This window comes from Amaranthus tricolor, chromosome 16 (genome assembly GCF_026212465.1).
Source record: "Amaranthus tricolor cultivar Red isolate AtriRed21 chromosome 16, ASM2621246v1, whole genome shotgun sequence".
NCBI classification, from domain to species: Eukaryota; Viridiplantae; Streptophyta; class Magnoliopsida; order Caryophyllales; family Amaranthaceae; genus Amaranthus; species Amaranthus tricolor.
In genome coordinates, this window is record NC_080062.1 from 7,522,557 (window position 1) to 7,542,056 (window position 19,500).

A 19,500-nucleotide genomic window follows, 5' to 3' on the forward strand; every position below is an offset into this window, starting at 1 on the left:
GATGACTGCTGGGACAAATGGGATGTTTTCGATTGATTGAGCATCAGGAGAGTTTAAGGGTTGAATAAATATATAGTTGTGTATGAGCTGAACTAATCTTGGAAGTGGGTGATAATTGGTGAATGCTAGTAATGGTGAAACAAGAGAGTTGTGCAGATTGTAATGGTGTCGCATATTGGTGAAGCATTCATTTCACAGCTGCCAATTGTTCTAAATCTTTGCCTTAGCTAAATACTTTGCATTAACTTTTTAGGGCCTGCCTGGATACAAAGTGATATAATGTGGTTTAAATATTTCAAAGTGCTCTATTATTCGGACGACGATCAAATTATTCGAACGACGTGACGTTCGGATTTTGCCCCCCCAAATTGAAATTCCTGGGTCCGCCACTGCTAGTTTGACAAGGAAAAGGATCATTAAGGGTAGTAAAAGAATTTTAAGGAGGAGGAGGGATATGAGAGGGGTATAAATAACCATCATATGCGTGAGGTGGAGTGCAAGGTAAACTCTCTCTCTCTCCTCTTATTTTCTTTTCCCCTTCCCCTTTATTTGTTTATTTTATTATAATCACCACCCGCACACACCACACACTCCGGCCGGTCACCACAGGCGACGCCCACACTAGCCAGAGACCGCCACCACCAGAACTCGCCGACAGCAGCAGCCATCAGGCAGCGGCGGCAGCCAGCCTTGGTGGTTATGCCCAGTGGTTTACAAAAAAAAATAAAATAAAAACTTATTTTTTTGTTTTAATTAAATCTACCTAAATTTAATTATTGTTGTTCGGTTTTGTGATGATTTTAGGATGTTTATTAATAGGTATTTTGTATGTAAATTTTCAGATTTGGTTTTGAATTAAAAAGCCCAAAATTGAAAACCCTAGGTTTCTAAATTAATATTTATTGATGGGATTTGATGGTGGGTGATTTAAATTATTGTAATAGGTGTTTTAAAACATAATTACAGAAATTTAAGATGTTTTAATAATGCTGGAATTTTTATATATAAGCTATAATTAAGTTTCTTAAAAGGATTTTTCATACCCATTAATTGGAAATAAAAGTAAGGGTTTTTTAAATTAAATTTCAAATTATTTTAGAGGGTTTATGAGTGATTTAAAGAGAGTATATATTGCTGGAAATTTTTGTGAAAGAGGTATTAATACTTTTTTGTAATTGTAGTTTGTAGGAGACTTCCAACTTCCAAGTGAGTGATTTTATTTAGTTCGTGGCGATTTTAAGATTATATTCAAGGTAAGTTCGCATACTTGGTAATTATTTGAATATGTAGAAGCATGCTAGGCTTTGATAAATTAATTCCAAGTAGTATCATGATAGGTGTTGGTTGGAATTGATTGGATTGATGTTGGTAAATGAATTGTGATGTATGAATTATTTTTGATGAATTGATGATTGAAATTAATTATGTTGGCATGTTGATTATGAACCACACTTTTATTGTTGGCATGTTAGAGAGCATGATTAATTAAACTAAATGTTTAATTTGGTTTGGAATATGAAAAGGAAATTTTTTTATAGTTTATATAATTTCTATTGATGCTATAAGCATGGGAATTGAGCTATTTAAGTATCTTAGTACACAGGAATATATTATATTGCGGTGCTTATGTGCACTTAAGGTGTTTCTAACACCGAGGGAAAGGATTTGCGACCATTATGCGTTTAAGGTGTCTTTGACACCGAAGTAGTTAAAAAAGGTTTCAACATTAAATTTATGTTGTCACTAATTATTCAAGAATTTAAATTGGTATGTTTGAATGCTTGAATGCTTGAATGAGTTGTAATGTTTGATTTGTGTTGTGTTTGAGAGTCATCACCAAGTTTAATAATATGTAAATAATGCTAAGTGAAAGAGATTACGCACCAAAACTGTTGGAACGTTTATACCTTGAGTATGAACATATGGGGGGAGTTATGCGACTTTATATTTGACCATAACTTCTACTGGAGTACTGGACACGGTATATTCCTTTATTATTATGCGTAGGAATTCCGCCACTTACGAGTGGTTCTTTTATACTGGCACGGTTAGCTCCCGTGTTATTACCCCTTTATTGGGGCAGGTTAGGGGGGAACCCGTTCGATGCGTAATCAAGTTAAATGAACATTGGTATTTGTCTAGTTAGGTGTTAAGTTTCCTGTATGCTTCTAAACAGGTACAGCATGGTAAGTTGTGTGATGATAGGATGAAAGCATGTTAGTGTGTTTTTATTACGCTTATGTACTCAGCTTTGTTGATTGTGTGTTGCATGTTTGTTTGGCCTTGTCTTTACCTTGTCCCTACGACGAGCCATTTCTAATGGCGAGTAGTGGGGGCAAGTAAAAAGAAGCTTTTTGGGTGATGAAGCATAATCATAAAGGGCATGAGTGAAGAGCGAATCATGCTTAGTTCTCATAGGAATGTGATGTGTTTTATTTGCTTAAAATATTATTTATTTATATTTACATGCTTAATCTTAGTCATCCTAACCACTTTTTTTTGAGGAAAACTCATCCAAACCATTTTTTTGAGGAAAACTCATCCTAACCACATTTAAGACATGATAACATGTAATTGACTTATGTTACCATACTTTCCTTTCGTTTGTTGTAAACTCGGTTTAATTAATGTAATTTCAGTCGTTTTCAAAATAATTTTTTCTTTTACAAACAAATTATACAAGCTTTGGTGTGTGAAGATAGTATTTGAGAAATGGAAGTGTATAGATAAACTAATAATCCATACTTTTTAAAACTGTTTGAATAATTAAACGATCAGCCTATTTATTTATTAGACGGATCTAACCCATTAATAACTGTGGCGGGTCATGGGTCATGGCTTTTAATAGGAATCCAAGGCGTCCAAAGCACTGAACTGCTCTATTAAAGCGCATTCAACGTTCTCCATTGAAGCGCAGTTGCCGTTCTCTGTCGAATCTAGTTCTTGTATCCCCCATTACAGCGGCTTCTGAGGTAAGTTGTTTGTATTTGTTATCATCATATCAAATATCACTAAAATTATGAGATAGTTGAATCAAATATCCCTAAAATTGTGAGATAATTGAATCAAATATCCCTAAAATTGTAGATAATTGAATTAAATATCCCTAAAATTATGAGATAATTGTATCAAATATCCATAATTGAATCAAATATCCCTAAAATTGTGAGATAATTGAATCAAATATCCTTAAAATAATGAGATATTTGAGTCAAATTTGGTTGCTAATGTATTGCACAACACTTTAATGTTTGGATTCAATTATGAAATTAGAGCTCTTATCTCTGGGCCTAGGGCTGCCGCCCCTCCTGCCCTTCCTCAGGGACGGGCTTGGTGGGAGCATGACTATATAGTTATTGGTGAATTCAAATACTTAATCCAGTTGAAAATTTTTGTTCACTTTCTTGTATTCTTTTGGCCCCAACGTATTGATGATTATGCAGTTATATTCATTCCTTGATATGGATTTGGATCTCAAGTAGCATGCTGAAGAGTATTACAATGTTTCGATAGAGGAGATTTAGAAAATTAGAGCTAAGAATCATAGTAATTTGTGGTTTGATGCAACAATCAGATCTCTTCATAAGAGGAGGGAGTAGGAAATTTCTTTTGGCAGACGTGCTCTCCGCACAAAGCCCCTTGCTCGTGTATTGTCGGTAGCTTTCAAACCAAAAGATGGAAGTAGGGATAAGCCGCATGCTATGTATGGTTACATCTATATTGAGTATTTTCGTTCGAAAACTAATGTGGTGTCTGAGTTGTATAAAAGAGAGAGGGGTGAAGCTGAGATCTTAGGAAGCGACGGGTTGTTGACATTAAATGGTCCTGATTACTCATTTTGGCCATATTATGCATGTATGACATTGATCAAAAATAAAATAACTCTGAACTTAATTAATGATACTGGCAACATTATTGCAAGATTGTTCTTTTTGGAAGAAACAAATATTGGAGCTGATTATGAACAAGTCAAGTCTATGTCCATTGATTGCGAGCAAGGTTCTATCATTGTTAAGTACATTTGGGGTTCATTGCCGAATAGAGATCAAGGTGTGTAGCAGACAAGGTAAACAACATGATGGTTTGAATGTGAATGGAAAGATTGTTGCTCGTTATGCCAACACATATGGGAATTATTCTTCAGAAGATTGTGTTCTGTTTGAGAAGCAAGATAGTGACCTCCCTGTTGAGATCAATCCTGCAAAACGGTTTCCACTTTCAAGATGTTGGGTGTCATTACCTGCTTATTCTTCTCTTATTGTGGACCTTAATTTGTATGAATTTAAAACAATGCGTAAAATTGTTGATCAATCAGTGGAGTCGTCGGTTGAAGATGGGAGAATAACATCAAATTCAATCTTGCTGGATGATTTAGCTATTCATGTTCATGCCGCATGGTTCTCGCCTGATGTGGTTGGACAGCGGATTGATTCGAAGATTGGATTCCCATCTAGCTTACTCTCGTGGTATGTTGCCTGTTTATCTATGCTTAAAAATTCTTATATGATCTATCTTGCTTGTAAGTCAATAATATCTTATTTGCTTGGCAAATGTCTGTTTTTGTTTTTTTGGGTATCATCTAATGAAATCCAATAAAATCCATAGTGTATGTTCCTATGTTTTCAATTGTCAAATGGTGCGCCAATTTTACCCAATAAATGCCTACTTGTAATTGTGACTTTGTTTTTGGGCTTGTGTTTTGCCTAAAATTTATCGGTGTAGGTTAGATTTTCTGGCTTTATCAAATATAAAAAAGATTCCGAGGTTTAGATTTATTTGTGAGGTACTCTAGTTATAATAAATATCTATGGACTATTATACATGGTTGTTGCCTATTAATTGATATTGGAAGATAGACGAGCTTGTCTTGTTCATGAACTAGTGAAGTATCAAATGGGTCTTATGATTATGCTTAAATGCCAAAATATTGGACTATTTGATTGTGATTATTAAGTAAGTTAAGGATTTCGAGCCATTTGGATGTAAATATCACGTGAATGTGAATGTACATATTAATTGAATACGGAATGAATTTTTTTCCTTGGATTTTGCTTGAAAATTTGGTCAGGAATCATCAGAGTAAGCCATGGGCATCTCCTGTCTTGGAGATTTTCTCTGTCTTTTTTGGTCGAGGTAGGCAAAAGACAATGCAAATTTATGGATCAATTGAGGTTTTATCGGATGATGATGACAGGATTTCTTATATCTTTAACAGAGATGAAAAAGAAGCATTAGTATTATCTGAAAATGAGAAATCATTACCTGTATCAGATGGTTTTAGAGTTTTTGATGATTGTAGTTCATTTCAAATGAAGTTTAGCATAAAGGATACTGAAGAGCGTTCAGCTATTCGAGGCTTAGTGGATTGGGTAGCTTCTGTCCTTGGCACTTCTTTGTGGTATGAAAAGCAATTGTGTTCTCTTATTCCGGGTCAACATGGAGGATTTGCAGTAATACACTATTTAATCTTCTCAGAAGCTGTTAGTGCAAACATTATAGTGTTTCTAAATCCTAAAACAGGATGCGGTGATGTTTGTCCTAAGATTTGGGGCAGCCTTATTGCTCAATATAGTTGCTATTACTATACATCGCGCTTTAACAAAGACTACTACCGGATTGTATTATTTGAGAAGATTAAGGATGATCTAATTCAAGTGAGTGATGATTCGAGAATACCACTATCAAGATCTATGATTGTTGTTCCATCATATACCTCTCTTATTGTCAACGTAGATATACTATGTGGCAAATCTGATGAAAACTTTTCATGTGCTACGAAAATTGAAATTAGTGAAGGTTTCAAGATTGTAGATATATAATAAATTGATATATTATATGCCTCTCTACGATCTTGAAAACTTCACCAATTTTAATTTTTATATCACATGAAAAGTTTTCATCAGATTTGCCACATATAATATATCTACGTTGACAATAAGAGAGGCATATGATGAAACAACAATTATAGGTCTTGAAAGTGGTATTCTCGAATCATCACTCACTTGAAGTAGATCATTTTTAATCTTCTCAAATAACACAATCCGGTAGTAGTCTTTATTAAAGCGCGATGTATAGTCATAGCAACTATATTGAGCAATAAGACTGCCCCAAATCTTAGAACAAACATCACCGCATTCTGTTTTAGGATTTAAAAACACCATAATGTTTGCACCAACAGCTTCTCAGAAGATTGAATAGTGTATTGCTGCAAATCCTTCATGTTGACCCGGAATAATAGAACACAATTGCTTTTCATACCACAAAGAAGTGCCAAGGACAGAAGCTACCCAATCCACTAAGCCTCGAATAGCTGAACGGTCTTCAGTATCCTTTATGCTAAACTTCATTTGTAATGAACTACAATCATCAAAAACTCCGGAACCATCTGATACAGGTAATGATTTCTCATTTTCAGATAATACCAATGCTTCTTTTTCATCTCTGTTAAAGATATAACAAATCCTGTCATCATCATCCGATAAAACCTCAATTGAGCCATAAATTTGCACTGTCTTTTGCTTACCTCGACCAAAAAAGACAGAGAATATCTCCAAGGCAGGAGATGCCCATGGCTTACTCTGATGATTCCTGACCAAAATTTCAAGGAAAAAAATTCATTCCGTATTCAAATAATATATACATTCACATAATATTTACATCCAAATGGCTCGAAGTTCTTAACTTACTCAATAATCACAATCAAATAGTCCAATATTTTGGCATTTAAGCATAATCATAAGACCCATTTGATACTTCACTAGTTCATGAACAAGACAAGCTCGTCCAATATCAATTAACAGTCAAAAACCATGTATAATAGTCCATGGATATTTATTATAACTAGAGTACCTCACAAATAAATCTAACCTCAGAATCTTTTTTTATATTTGATATAAAGCCAGAAAATCTAACCTACACCGATAAATTTTAGGCAAAACAGAGGCCCAAAAACAAAGTCACAACTACAAGTAGGCATTTATTGGGTAAAATTGTTGCACCATTTGACAATTGAAAACATAGGAACATACACTAAGGATTTCATTAGATGATACCCAAAAAAACAAAAACAGACATTTGCCAAGCAAATAAGACATTATTGACTTACAAGCAAGATAGATCATATAAGAATTTTTAAGCATAGATAAACAGGCAACATACCACGAGAGTAAGCTAGATGGGAATCCAATCTTCGAATCAATCCGCTGTCCAACCACATCAGGCGAGAACCATGCGGCATGAACATGAATAGCTAAATCCGCTGTCCAATCGAGAGTAAGCGGATTGTTGCACCATTTGACAATTGAAAACATAGGAACATACACTAAGGATTTCATTAGATGATACCCAAAAAAACAAAAACAGACATTTGCCAAGCAAATAAGACATTATTGACTTACAAGCAAGATAGATCATATAAGAATTTTTAAGCATAGATAAACAGGCAACATACCACGAGAGTAAGCTAGATGGGAATCCAATCTTCGAATCAATCCGCTGTCCAACCACATCAGGCGAGAACCATGCGGCATGAACATGAATAGCTAAATCATCCAGCAAGATTGAATTTGATGTTATTCTCCCATCTTCAACCGACGACTCCACTGATTGATCAATAATTTTATGCATTGTTTTAAATTCATACAAATTAAAGTCCACAATAAGAGAAGAATAAGTAGGTAATGACACCCAACATCTTGAAAGTGGAAACCGTTTTGCAGGATTGATCTCAACAGGGAGGTCACTATCTTGCTTCTCAAACAGAACACAATCTTCTGAAGAATAATTCCCATATGTGTTGGCATAACGAGCAACAATCTTTCCATTCACATTCAAACCATCATGTTGTTTACCTTGTCTGCTACACACCTTGATCTCTATTCGACAATGAACGCCAAATGTACTTAATAATGATAGAACCTTGCTCGCAATCAATGGACATAGACTTGACTTGTTCATAATCAGCTCCAATATTTGTTTCATCCAAAAAGAACGATCTTGCAATAATGTTGCCAGTATCATTAATTAAGTTCAGAATTATTTTATTTTTGATCAATGTCATACATGCATAATATGGCCAAAATGAGTAATCAGGACCATTTAATGTCAACAACCCGTCGCTTCCTAAGATCTCAGCTTCACCCCTCTCTCTTTTATACAACTCAGACACCACATTAGTTTTCGAACGAAAATACTCAACATAGATGTAACCATACATAGCATGCGGCTTATCCCTACTTCCATCTTTTGGTTTGAAAGCTACCGACAATACATGAGCAAGGGGCTTTGTGCGGAGACCATGTCTGCCAAAAGAAATTTCCCACTCCCTCCTCTTATGAAGAGATCTGATTGTTGCATCAAACCACAAATTACTATGATTTTTAGCTCTAATTTTCTGAATCTCCTCTATCGAAACATTGTAATACTCTTCAGCATACTACTTGAGATCCAAATCCATATCAAGGAATGAATATAACTGCATAATCATCAATACGTTGGGGCCAAAAGAATACAAGAAAGTGAACAAAAATTTTCAACTGGATTAAGTATTTGAATTCATCAATAACTATATAGTCATGCTCCCACCAAGCCCGTCCCTGAGGAAGGGCAGGAAGGGCGGCAGCCCTAGGCCCAGAGATAAGAGCTCTAATTTCATAATTGAATCCAAACATTAAAGTGTTGTGCAATACATTAGCAACCAAATTTGACTCAATTATCTCATTATCTTAGGGATATTTGATTCAATTATCTCACAATTTTAGGGATATTTGATTCAATTATCTCACAATTTTAGCGATATTTGATACAATTATTTCATAATTTTAGGGATATTTAATTTAATTATCTACAATTTTAAGGATATTTGATTCAATTATCTCACAATTTTAGGGATATTTGATTCAACTATCTCATAATTTTAGTGATATTTGATATGATGATAACAAATACAAACAACTTACCTCAGAAGCTGCTGTAATGGGGGATACAAGAACTAGATTCGACAGAGAACGGCAACTGCGCTTCAATGGAGAACGTTGAATGCGCTTTAATAGAGCAGTTCAGTGCTTTGGACGCCTTGGATTCCTATTAAAAGCCATGACCCGCCACAGTTATTAATGGGTTAGATCCGTCTAATAAATAAATAGGCTGATTGTCTAATTATTAAAACAGTTTTAAAAAGTATGGATTATTAGTTTATCTATACACTTTCATTTCTTAAATACTATCTTCACACACCAAAGCTTGTATAATTTGTTTGTAAAAGAAAAAATTATTTTGAAAACGACTGAAATTACATTAATTAAACTGAGTTTACAACAAACGAAAGGAAAGTATGGTAACATATGTCAATTACATGTTATCATGTCTTAAATGTGGTTAGGATGAGTTTTCCTCAAAAAAATGGTTTGGAAGAGTTTTCCTTAAAAAAAGTGTTTAGGATGATTAAGCATGTAAATATAAATAAATAATATTTTAAGCAAATAAAACACATCACATTCCTATGAGAACTAAGCATGATTCGCTCTTCACTCATGCCCTTTATGATTATGCTTCATCACCCAAAAAGCTTCTTTTTACTTGCCCTCACTACTCGCCATTAAAAATGGGTCGTCGTAGGGACAAGGTAAAGACAAGGCCAAACAAACATGCAACATATAATCAGCAAAGTTGAGTACATAAGCGTAATAAAAACGCACTAACATGCTTTCATCCTATCATCACACAACTTACTGTGTTGTACCTGTTTACAAGCATACAGGAAACTTAACACCTAACTAGACAAATATCAATGTTCATTTAATTTGATTACGCATTGAATGGGTTTACCCCCTAACCTGCCCCAATAAAGGGGTAATAACACGGGAACACGGGAGCTTAAATTGTGCCAGTATAAAAGAACCACACGGGAGTGAAATAGGAACAATAAGATTAAAAACTATTGTTTCTACTGATTTTTCCCTAGAAATAGGAACAATAAGATTAAGTAATAATTCCCAAAATTTTTTCCGAAATAAAGATAATGATGTATTTTTTAATCTTGGGAAAATATGCCATGGAAGAAAGGAAAGTCAACAATCTAAAGCTAGATCAAAGTCGAATCTGGTTAATTACCAAAAAAAAGCAACCCCTAAGTGCACTTTTGCAACCAAGTAATGTGAAAAATACTACGGAAATTGCCGAGGTTAGAACTGGCAGCCTCAATGCTTAGGAAAAGATATATTAAAGGTTGTTACAAAGGAAGCATCTACGGAAGAAACTAAGGAAGCCAGTGAGAGACAAAACCATTAGCAAAAATTTAGAAGCACAAAACAATGTTATAAGAATCGAGACCAGTGGTACTCAAAATTCCCCCGGAGAAGACTCTTTGCGTGGGTCAGGTGATGGACATGCCATACTTGGGCATAGCAAACCCCCTGACTCATATTCTAAAGGCGAGAATGGAGACATGGATAGAACCAATGTCGGAACCCCCGGAATTGATAGTCACACAATTGATTCCAATTGTGGTTATAAGATTGATGCGTCTTATTTCGGATGCATATGTAAGTTCCTTAAAAACTATTTTTGTTTTAATGGAGGACACAATCCCAAATTTAAATCACAATTCCCTACCAATTTCTTGTAAACCTAATGTGTTAGCTCTAGTCGAAACACATATAGGAGGGCAACAAGCTCAAAATATTCCAACAATTCTTAATTATGGTGGTCATACTAAAGTAGACGCCCAAGGCTTTAGTGGTGGTATATGAATTTATTGGCACCCAGAATTAGTCACTGTAGAACCAATCATTAAAAATGGTTAATACATCACTATGGATATTAAAAAAGTAGGATGTGAACCATGGTATTTAACGGCGGTTTATGCTAGCTCCGACCCAACTAAGAGAAATGATTTATGGAAAGAATTAAGAGAATTGCGGCAACTCAAAATAAACCTTGGATGCTTGCCGGAGACTTTAATGGCACTAGAAAGACAAGCTGTGCCGATACCTCAAGAAGATATGCTAGATTAAATGAGTGGGTTGAGGATATGGGTCTGTTGGAAGTTGAATTTTCGGGTGCGGTTGCTTTTCATACGTGGGCAAGGGGTAATTCGGTTGATACTTGGAAAAGTGCTCGTTTAGATAGAGCATTATGTAACGGAGAATGGAGTCTCAGGTTCGCAAATGCAGCCATGAAGCACTTACCGGCAACACAATCAGATCACTGCCCTTTGTTGATTCATTATGTGGAGAAATATTTTTCCTCCAAATGAGAGATCATTCTTTTTTTATTCATCTTTTCTAATTTATTTTCATTTTACAATTTTTTCAATTACTTTCTATGCATCTCTATATACCTTTTTCAATTGTTTGACTTTTTTTTATCTCCTAAATATTTACATTCAATACAAGCGGGCCCTAAGAGAAAATACTATTGATTTTGGGTCATATTTATATGTAAATACCTTGTGAATCTGGTTTGACTTTTAAATGTCATATTATTCAATTGGGACGAGTCTTTTAATCAATTTCGATTAATCTAAGTCAAATTTTAATAACCCTACTTAATCCAACGCAAAAGATTTCGTATCAATAAGAAGATGACCAAGTCTAAAGCCAATTTGTATAAGTAGTTGAAGTGATTCAACAATGAATAGTGAATATAGAAGTACTACCGGTTCAATAATTTGAAAATAACATGACACCCACCTAGACCCGGCCCACACCACACATGATGTACACTGAGCACACACAGTTAAGTCACTGAACTTCTTGGAACGAACCCACACGCCCATAAAACAAAAATTTAGCGGATCCTCAAAACACAATAAAATGTAGCTTTTTGAGATCACTGATAACACGGTTGAGAAAATACTTCTAAATTCTAATACTCTCTGTTCACGACTTTATTTGTATTATTTCTATTTTGGTCTTACTTTCTAAGTCTTAGTATGTACATATTTTTATTTTATTATATTTAATAATATATAATTTTGTTGAAGTGATTTATATTTTTATAAAGGTAAAAGGAAGGATTAATTTAAAGAAACTTAGAAAAAATATTGTGAAACGGATAAAAAATTATTACAACTATTATAGAACGGAAGAAGTATTTATAAAGATAACTTTAAGAAAAGTTTAAAAATTACGCATTCTATGCATTTAGAGAGAAAATTTAAAAACGTGTATATAGGGTTGATGAGATAAAAAAAATAAGGGTTGATGGTTTAATAGTTGTATGAGGTTGATGAAAAAGAAAATTATTCTCCTCTATCCCCTAAAAGATTGTTGCATTCGATCGCTTTGTAACATTCTTTTGTAAGTGGAGGAAGTAGTATTAGTTTGGGGCTTTGGGCTTTACCTTTAACGATAAGAGATATCGGATTTTTTTGCTTATATCTTTGCTAGCTGGATTTTGATGGGACAATGATAAGTTCGAGCTTGGTTCTCCTCTATCCCCTAAAAGTAAATTAGGTTTGAGCTTGTCTAGATTATGACCAAGTTTGATCTAAAACACTGTCAATATTGTATTGTTTTAACATACACTACAAATAACTATTGAAATAGCGATGGAAAAAAGCGAGGAAAAGTGTTGTTGGTCGCCAGTGGTAAATGAGGGCGACGGTAAGGCGAGGAACACAATTGGTCGCCAGGTGGAAAAAGTTATTAGCGACGGGCAAACTGGTCGCCAGTTAGTCGCCAGCGGTAGTATGTTTTTTTGTTTTTATTTTAATCTTTTGCGAATACAGGGCGACGGGCATGGAGGTCGCCATTTCGTCGCCAGATGTAAGTGGGCGACGGCTAGATTAGTAGCCCTTTGGTCGCCATTGTTCGTTTGTATTTTTGGAATTTGAATTTGAAAAATGGCGATGGGTTTGTAATCGTTGTGTTGTCGTCATATTTTGTATAAATAAGACGCATAATTGTTATGAAGTGTATATTTCGGAAACCAAAGAATTAAGAGAGGTTAGTGATTTACTTATTCTATTATGTAGCTTGTTTTTTATGTTTACATGAGTTGTTTTATTTATTTTTATTATTTATATTTAATTTTTATTGTCATTAATTTGATTTAATTTTATTATTTAATTAGTACATATTTTATTTCCTTTGTTATTTACATGAGTTTTTTTTATATTTTTTTTATTATTTTATATTTTATTTTTATTGTCATTAATTTGCTTTAATAATTGCTATTAGAATAATTATATTATTATCATATATTGTTATTTTCATGAATTGTTTTATATATTTTAATTGTCATTAACTTACTTTACTAATCAGTTGAATAATTATATTATTATATTACATATAGGTGTTAAAAATGAATTTTAGGCAACAAAGAAGTTGGATGTACAACCGACGAAAAAAATGGAAAGTTTAGTTTAAGATTTATGAGAGGGTTGGAAGAGTTTTTAGATTTTGCTCATACAAATAGCATGAGTTCTGAGATTAGATGTCCTTGTAAAAAGTGTAAAAATTGTTGTTATAAGGAACCAAATGAAATAAAAGAACATCAAATGAGAAGGGGATTTGTTGAAAATTACTATGAGTGGGAATATCATCAAAACACAGAGGTAGGAACAACATTTGATGTTGTAGCGGTAGTGGGAGAGCAATCGTCAAACAATCCAAATCCATACTCACAGACGGTGCATGATGTAGTAGCTAATGTATTTCCAGACACTTACCATCAGTTTCTTCCCTCCCAGTATGATGTAGTATCAGTAGATAATGAACCACTGGTACACGTTGACGAATATCCAAACCCTCAGTGTCGACAGTTCTTTGAAATGTTAAATTCTGTAAATAGTCCTTTATTTAAAGGTTGTAAAAATCACACCAAGATGTCTATTATTGGTCGACTTACAAACCTGAAGATAGACCATCGTCTCATTGAGAGGTGTTACGACGATATTTGTGCTATTGTGAACGAAGTGTTACCAGAAGAGAATATGATGATAAACAACTTCTATGAAACGAAAAAACAAATAGTTGCCCTAAGATTACCCCGTTGAGAAGATAGATTGTTGTCCTAACGGATGTATGATCTATTGGGGGAATAATGCGAATGTAACTTGCTGTTATATTTGTGAAACTTCTAGATGGAGAAGAAACAGTAAAGGTGATAAGGTTTCGCGAAAACAATTTCATTATTTCCCCTGGGCCCTAGATTACAAAGATTGTATGTTTCAGAGGCAACAACTAGGCATATGAGGTGGCATGCAGAGTACCGCACTAAAGATGGAGAGATGATACATCCGTCCGATGCTGAAGCGTGGTTGACATTTAACGACATGCATCCAGACTTTGCAATGGAGACTCGAAACGTGCGGCTTGGTCTGTGTACAGATGGTTTTAACCCCTTTAAAAGTTCGGGTCAACAGTATTCATCGTGGCCTGTCATTGTTACACCATACAATCTTCCGCCATGGATGTGCATGAAGAAGCTGTATATGTTCTTGACCGTGATTGTCCCTAGGCCGAGTAATCCAAAGCACAACATTGACTTATATCTTCAACCACTAATACAAGAGCTGAATGTTGTGGGAGGAGGGGATTTGTACATTTGATGTGTCAAGAAAGGAGAATTTCCAATTGCGAGCAGCTTTAATGTGGACGATCAATGACTTTCCAGCTTATTCGATGTTGTCTGGGTGGAGTACTGCAGGCCGATATACTTGCCCTTACTGCATGGATGATTCACAAGCCTTCTACCTTACGCATAGCAAGAAGATGTGTGGTTTGACTGTCATAGAAGGTTTTTAGATAGAAGTCATCCCTATAGGAGAAATAGAACAAATTTCAGATCAAGCCTTGTTGAGAAAAGAGATCCACCTATTATTCGGTCTGGACATGAATTGCTTGATGAATTAGACCAGTTTGGTTTTTTGAGAGTCAATGAAGAAGATGCACCGGAACATAATAGGAGGTTAGTAAGTACTCTGCTGGATGGAAGAAGAGGAGCATATTCTAGGATTTGCGTATATTGAAAAACTAACATGATTCGACATAACTTGGATGTTATGCACATAGAGAAGAATGTTTTTGATAACATTTTCAACACTTTGTTGTGTGTGCCAAGTAAAACAAAGGATCACATCAAGGGTAGACACGATCTGCGTGAACTTGGTATACGTTCAGAATTGCATCCTATAGGTCCGTGTACTCTCAAACCTTTATAGTTTTAAATTTAGAATTAATAATAATTCATGTAAAATGTTATTATGATTATATATAGATACGTCTATTCCTAAAGCTTCCTATATATTAAATGAACAACAGATATGTGCTTTGCTTCAATGGTTGAAAAGTATTAGATTTCCCGATGATTATGTGTCCAATATGGCAAGGAATATTGACATGCCAAGCATCAATTGTTCGGCATGAAAAGTCACGACTGTCATGTTTTCATGCAACGCTTAATTCCAATTGCATTCAGAGAATTGCTATCGGTGAAGGTTTGGGAAGCTCTTACCAAGTTGAACTTATATTTTAGAAGTTTGACAATCACAAAGCTATGTGTGGAGGATTTGAGGAAGATGGAAGGGTAGTAATTGGAAGGGTGTCACCAAATCCACGAAAGATTTTTATTTTAATAAATTTAAGGTATAATTATTATCTAGTTGTTTATTTTCAGACCTATTATATAGACATTATTTTATGTATTTTATTTGATGAAACATATATGTATTTAGAAACAATACAAATGGGACCCTCGCCTCGAACATTTCTTTCGGGGGTCATGGGAGGAAAAAGTCGCAAAGCGCTATGCGGATATGCTTTTCAAATGGCGCAGGACGTTGAAAAGCAAGCTTGATTTTAAACCCCCTTCCATCGATAATGAGACTTGGGCGCGATCGAAAGCTGATTGGGAACGCCCTGATAATAAAACTGTTTCGGCTAGGAATTCCTCCAATCGACGTGGAGGAAGAGACAAAGCTAAAGCCACCCATATAGGTGGCTCAGTCCCGCACGCCAGTACAATGCGGGATTTGGTGAGCATTTAGTTAATTAAGTAGTATTATATTGAATTGGTTTATTATCTTTTGTTTAATTTTAAATTGTTTTTTTTAATATTTCAGGAACAATCGAAAGGTCAAAGACCCACAGCCTATGAAATATTTACACGAACACATGGGGTCTTTTACACTGAAAGTGGGGATTGTTCGCAATGGACTAATGTCAAGTCACAAAAAGTTAACGTAATAATCTTTTAAACTTATTTATTTCTTTTTTTTTTAACTATCAATTGATACTTTGTTTATTTGTAATTGATTTCTTTGTTTTATTAAATGATGAATATCGTGCTTTAATGGAGGAGCATTCAACCCGCGACCCAAATGAAATTTGGTTGGATGCTATAAAAAATGTAGAAAGCGGGTCAAGCACAAAAAACAAAAAAAAAACAAAAAGATATTTGGGGTTGGGTCCGCCTCCCAAATTATTTATCCACCTAAGCCAACGGATATTCCGTCTTCTCAGCCTGCACAACCTGATTATGATGTCATCATTCAACAAAGGTTTGCAGATTTAGAAGCACGGCAAATGGAGTTCAACAATCATTTATGGGAAGCGGTACGAATGGGAAATGCTCAAATTGCCTATGAGACTCACCAAAGGCTGACTGAACAAATCCAAAGAGAACGAGAACTCTTTTTGAAATTTATTCAATCGCATCTCAATTTGTATCAACCCCCTCCTCCACCTCTTCAATCAATGATTAAATATATGTAATTTTTATGACTTTGTAAATAAACTTTTGTTTTTTATATAATATGTCCCAACTCTTTATTTTTTTTTTATTTGTTTTATGTGTATATATTTTTATCTTAATATTACAACAAATATAAAATATATATAAATACAATATACATATATATATATATATATATATATATATATATATATATATATATATATATATATATATATATATATATATATATATATATATATATATATAATGCGAATTAAAAAATCTGTTGTTTCCTGGCGACCACATGGCGACAAAGGCATGGTCGCCCCAGCCAGGCGACGGAACGACTAGGAAAAAGTTTTCGCCCAGATGGCGACGAAGTTCTGGTCGCAGGTTGGTCGCCTTCTGCTGGCGAGAGATTTGGCGAGGAGAGTTCTCGTCGCCATGTTAGACTGCTTTTGGCGAGCGGTGGTCGTCGCCAGGTGGTCGCCCAATGGTATCTGAAAATTTGGCGAGGGCATGGCGTCCACTTTTAATTTAGCGACAAACGAAAAGGCGACCGCCTTGGTTCCTGATGCCAACCCGTCGCCCGACCCACTTTTTGACCATTTAGCTATCAAAGGGCGACGAAATGTGTTGTCGCAATTTTTTAGTTCTTTTGTTGTGATATAATATAAAAGAATGATAACGGAGTTGGTTTGACATACATGCAAATAAGTATTTGATCCACCCTATACTAGTAGCTATAATTCACCACTTCATTGACACTTCATTAGAGGGAACCAAACCAAAATAAAATTTTACACTAAATGAGTAGACCCTTGAACATGTACCTATCCCTACCCTAACCTATAAAATCTAGTCAATTACTGTAATTTGCATATCATTAAAAACAATTTTTTAAATGAAATTACACTTTTTTTTTTAATGATTTATAAATTACAGTGATTGGTTAGTATGTATTCACAAGTTTTCTAAATTTTGATTAACTCAATTTGATATGATACTTGAAAGAGATCATTTAACACTTATAATTACATGCAATACTGAATAACTCTTCCATGGTATCAGGCAGGACAATAAGTTTTCCAAACTGCTGCTTCTCTTCCATATAATCACTTTGTGGTTGCATATTAATAGTAACTCTGATCTTATTCTAGAATAATAACAACTGCTATAAACATAATCCTCAACTTTGTGCTGCTCCAAATAACCTTGGTGTTCCATCGTTTTGAGCTTCTGAAAAGAATTTGAAAACAAATAACATGAAATTTCTGTTACCATATAAAACGAAACCACTACTTAACTGATTTTGCATATTCGACTTATTATATTTGTCAGCTTAAAATGGCGAATCAATAATTTATATGGTGTTGGTTTGATAAATGACGGTTATTTGCTGATTAAGTTAACTTATTTGATCTGCTGGAAGTATTGAATGTGTTGTTGGTTTTTGAGCAGTAGTAGATTTAGAAATTTGTTTATTTGGTTGTTGGATTGTTTATTTGGCGTGTTTGACCAGCTAGTAAGCTAAGCATTGGTTGTTTTTGTTGGTTTTTAAACTAGTTGGATAACCCGATTCTCTATGGAAATGTTTGGCAAAATTACGTATAGGTTGTTGGTAGTTTGTTAGACAATAAGCCAATAAAAATGCCAATTAGAACATCTTATTCATTTTGGCGTTCGAAATACATTTTGATGGTTTGACTAACCAATAAGCCAAAAGCTAACAAAAAAAGCCAAAAACCAAACACCCACATAGGCTTTCTTTGTAGATGGTTTTTGGCCAGTTTTTTTTTTAATTAAGTTGACTTCTTGATTGATTAGATAGACCAAAATTCGTTTTGGTAAATGGATTTAAGCCATAATTTTAGAACTTTCTTTATTGTTGGCTCACTGTTTATTAATTAATTTAAGTAGTCAACAACCAATAGTTAATTTTAAGAAACAATGTAACATCATTGCTAAACTACAACAAAAAAACATTATTAGCATCTAAAGATGTTAAGAGATCATACCAATTGGAGTAGAAAATGTGGAGAAACTCCACAGAAAAGATGAACTTGTTGGACAATAGGAAAGAAGACATACTGTGCAATGTTTGATCTAAGAGCTTTGGGCAGATGATTTAGAGTCTCTTCTTGTTTTAGTCCTTCTGTTTTGAACTTCAGACAGACATGTGACAGAATCTGGTCCTGTATTTTTGGAGGAAGCTGATTTCGAGACCCGAATTCTGAGCATGCCCTGATTATATCCCTCTGTAAATCCAATGTATATTATATGAGCACTTGACTAAACCCATAATTCGCTAATCTCTTTGTGAATTGCGAATGAAAATAGCGAACTATGATATATTCTTGGGTAATTTGGTCCATTGTGAGCCAATGACGAATTCAGAATAAAAAAATGTAACACTTTTAGTTGTTAGTCTTTCAATGACGAGTACAAATTTGTAGTTCTATATAAAAGCAAAAACCAAAATCAAGCATAGGATAGCCACATGTTAATCTCTTATTAAAAATTTTCCCTCCTAAGTACAAAGGGCAAAATAGTCACATTATAATTATAAAATTTGTGATTTTATTTTTATATAAACTAATAAATAAAAAAGAGTAATATTATTCTGTTGTTTAAAAATTTTAGTTAGCCAAATATCTAGGATAAAATCTCTTACATAGCAACTACACGTCTACACGTGCTTTATTGATTTAAAAAGAACGTAACAAACTAACATCATTTATTTTACCCCAAATAACGTGTATTAGTCTCTTACTTTGTTGAGCTTCAAATATGCATAGATTTTGGGATTTTTATATATAA

General features: G+C 34.3%; 2 protein-coding genes across 4 annotated transcripts; both read left to right on the forward strand.

Annotated features, from left to right (window-relative positions):
- The first annotated feature begins 370 nt into the window (after window positions 1–370).
- Window positions 371–12,964, forward strand: LOC130802795 (uncharacterized). Of its 2 annotated transcripts, none has more exons than XM_057666871.1 (5): window positions 371–501; window positions 1,182–1,253; window positions 2,849–2,972; window positions 3,444–4,466; window positions 5,069–12,964. In XM_057666871.1, exons 4-5 carry the CDS (start codon window positions 3,898–3,900, stop codon window positions 5,817–5,819), a joined length of 1,320 nt encoding a protein of 439 aa, XP_057522854.1. In that variant the 5' UTR covers window positions 371–501; window positions 1,182–1,253; window positions 2,849–2,972; window positions 3,444–3,897; the 3' UTR covers window positions 5,820–12,964. The 2 variants fall into 2 exon arrangements, with proteins under 2 accessions (XP_057522854.1, XP_057522853.1); XM_057666870.1 differs by lacking the exon at window positions 371–501 and adding an exon at window positions 510–709 and having other exon boundaries at window positions 843–1,253.
- A 261-nt stretch (window positions 12,965–13,225) lies between these two features.
- On the forward strand, window positions 13,226–16,760 carry LOC130802796 (uncharacterized). 2 transcript variants are annotated; one of them, XR_009039805.1, is made up of 4 exons: window positions 13,226–15,140; window positions 15,267–15,590; window positions 15,680–15,979; window positions 16,067–16,760. XR_009039805.1 is itself a non-coding variant. In XM_057666872.1 (3 exons), the coding sequence occupies exons 2-3, from the start codon at window positions 15,761–15,763 to the stop codon at window positions 16,199–16,201; spliced, it is 354 nt and encodes a 117-aa protein (XP_057522855.1). In that variant the 5' UTR covers window positions 15,230–15,590; window positions 15,680–15,760; the 3' UTR covers window positions 16,202–16,760. The 2 variants fall into 2 exon arrangements, 1 of the variants encoding a protein (XP_057522855.1); XM_057666872.1 differs by lacking the exon at window positions 13,226–15,140 and having other exon boundaries at window positions 15,230–15,590.
- Window positions 16,761–19,500: the final 2,740 nt, after the last annotated feature.

Bases quoted from the DNA above. Each gene is read 5' to 3' on its own strand.
- LOC130802795 (XM_057666871.1), top strand. From the start codon at position 3,898: ATGATACTGGCAACATTATTGCAAGATTGTTCTTTTTGGAAGAAACAA. The intron at 4,467-5,068 runs GTATGTTGCCTG...AAATTTGGTCAG, and splicing joins CCATCTAGCTTACTCTCGTG to GAATCATCAGAGTAAGCCAT.
- LOC130802796 (XM_057666872.1), top strand. From the start codon at position 15,761: ATGCTTTTCAAATGGCGCAGGACGTTGAAAAGCAAGCTTGATTTTAAA. The intron at 15,980-16,066 runs GTGAGCATTTAG...TTAATATTTCAG, and splicing joins CCAGTACAATGCGGGATTTG to GAACAATCGAAAGGTCAAAG.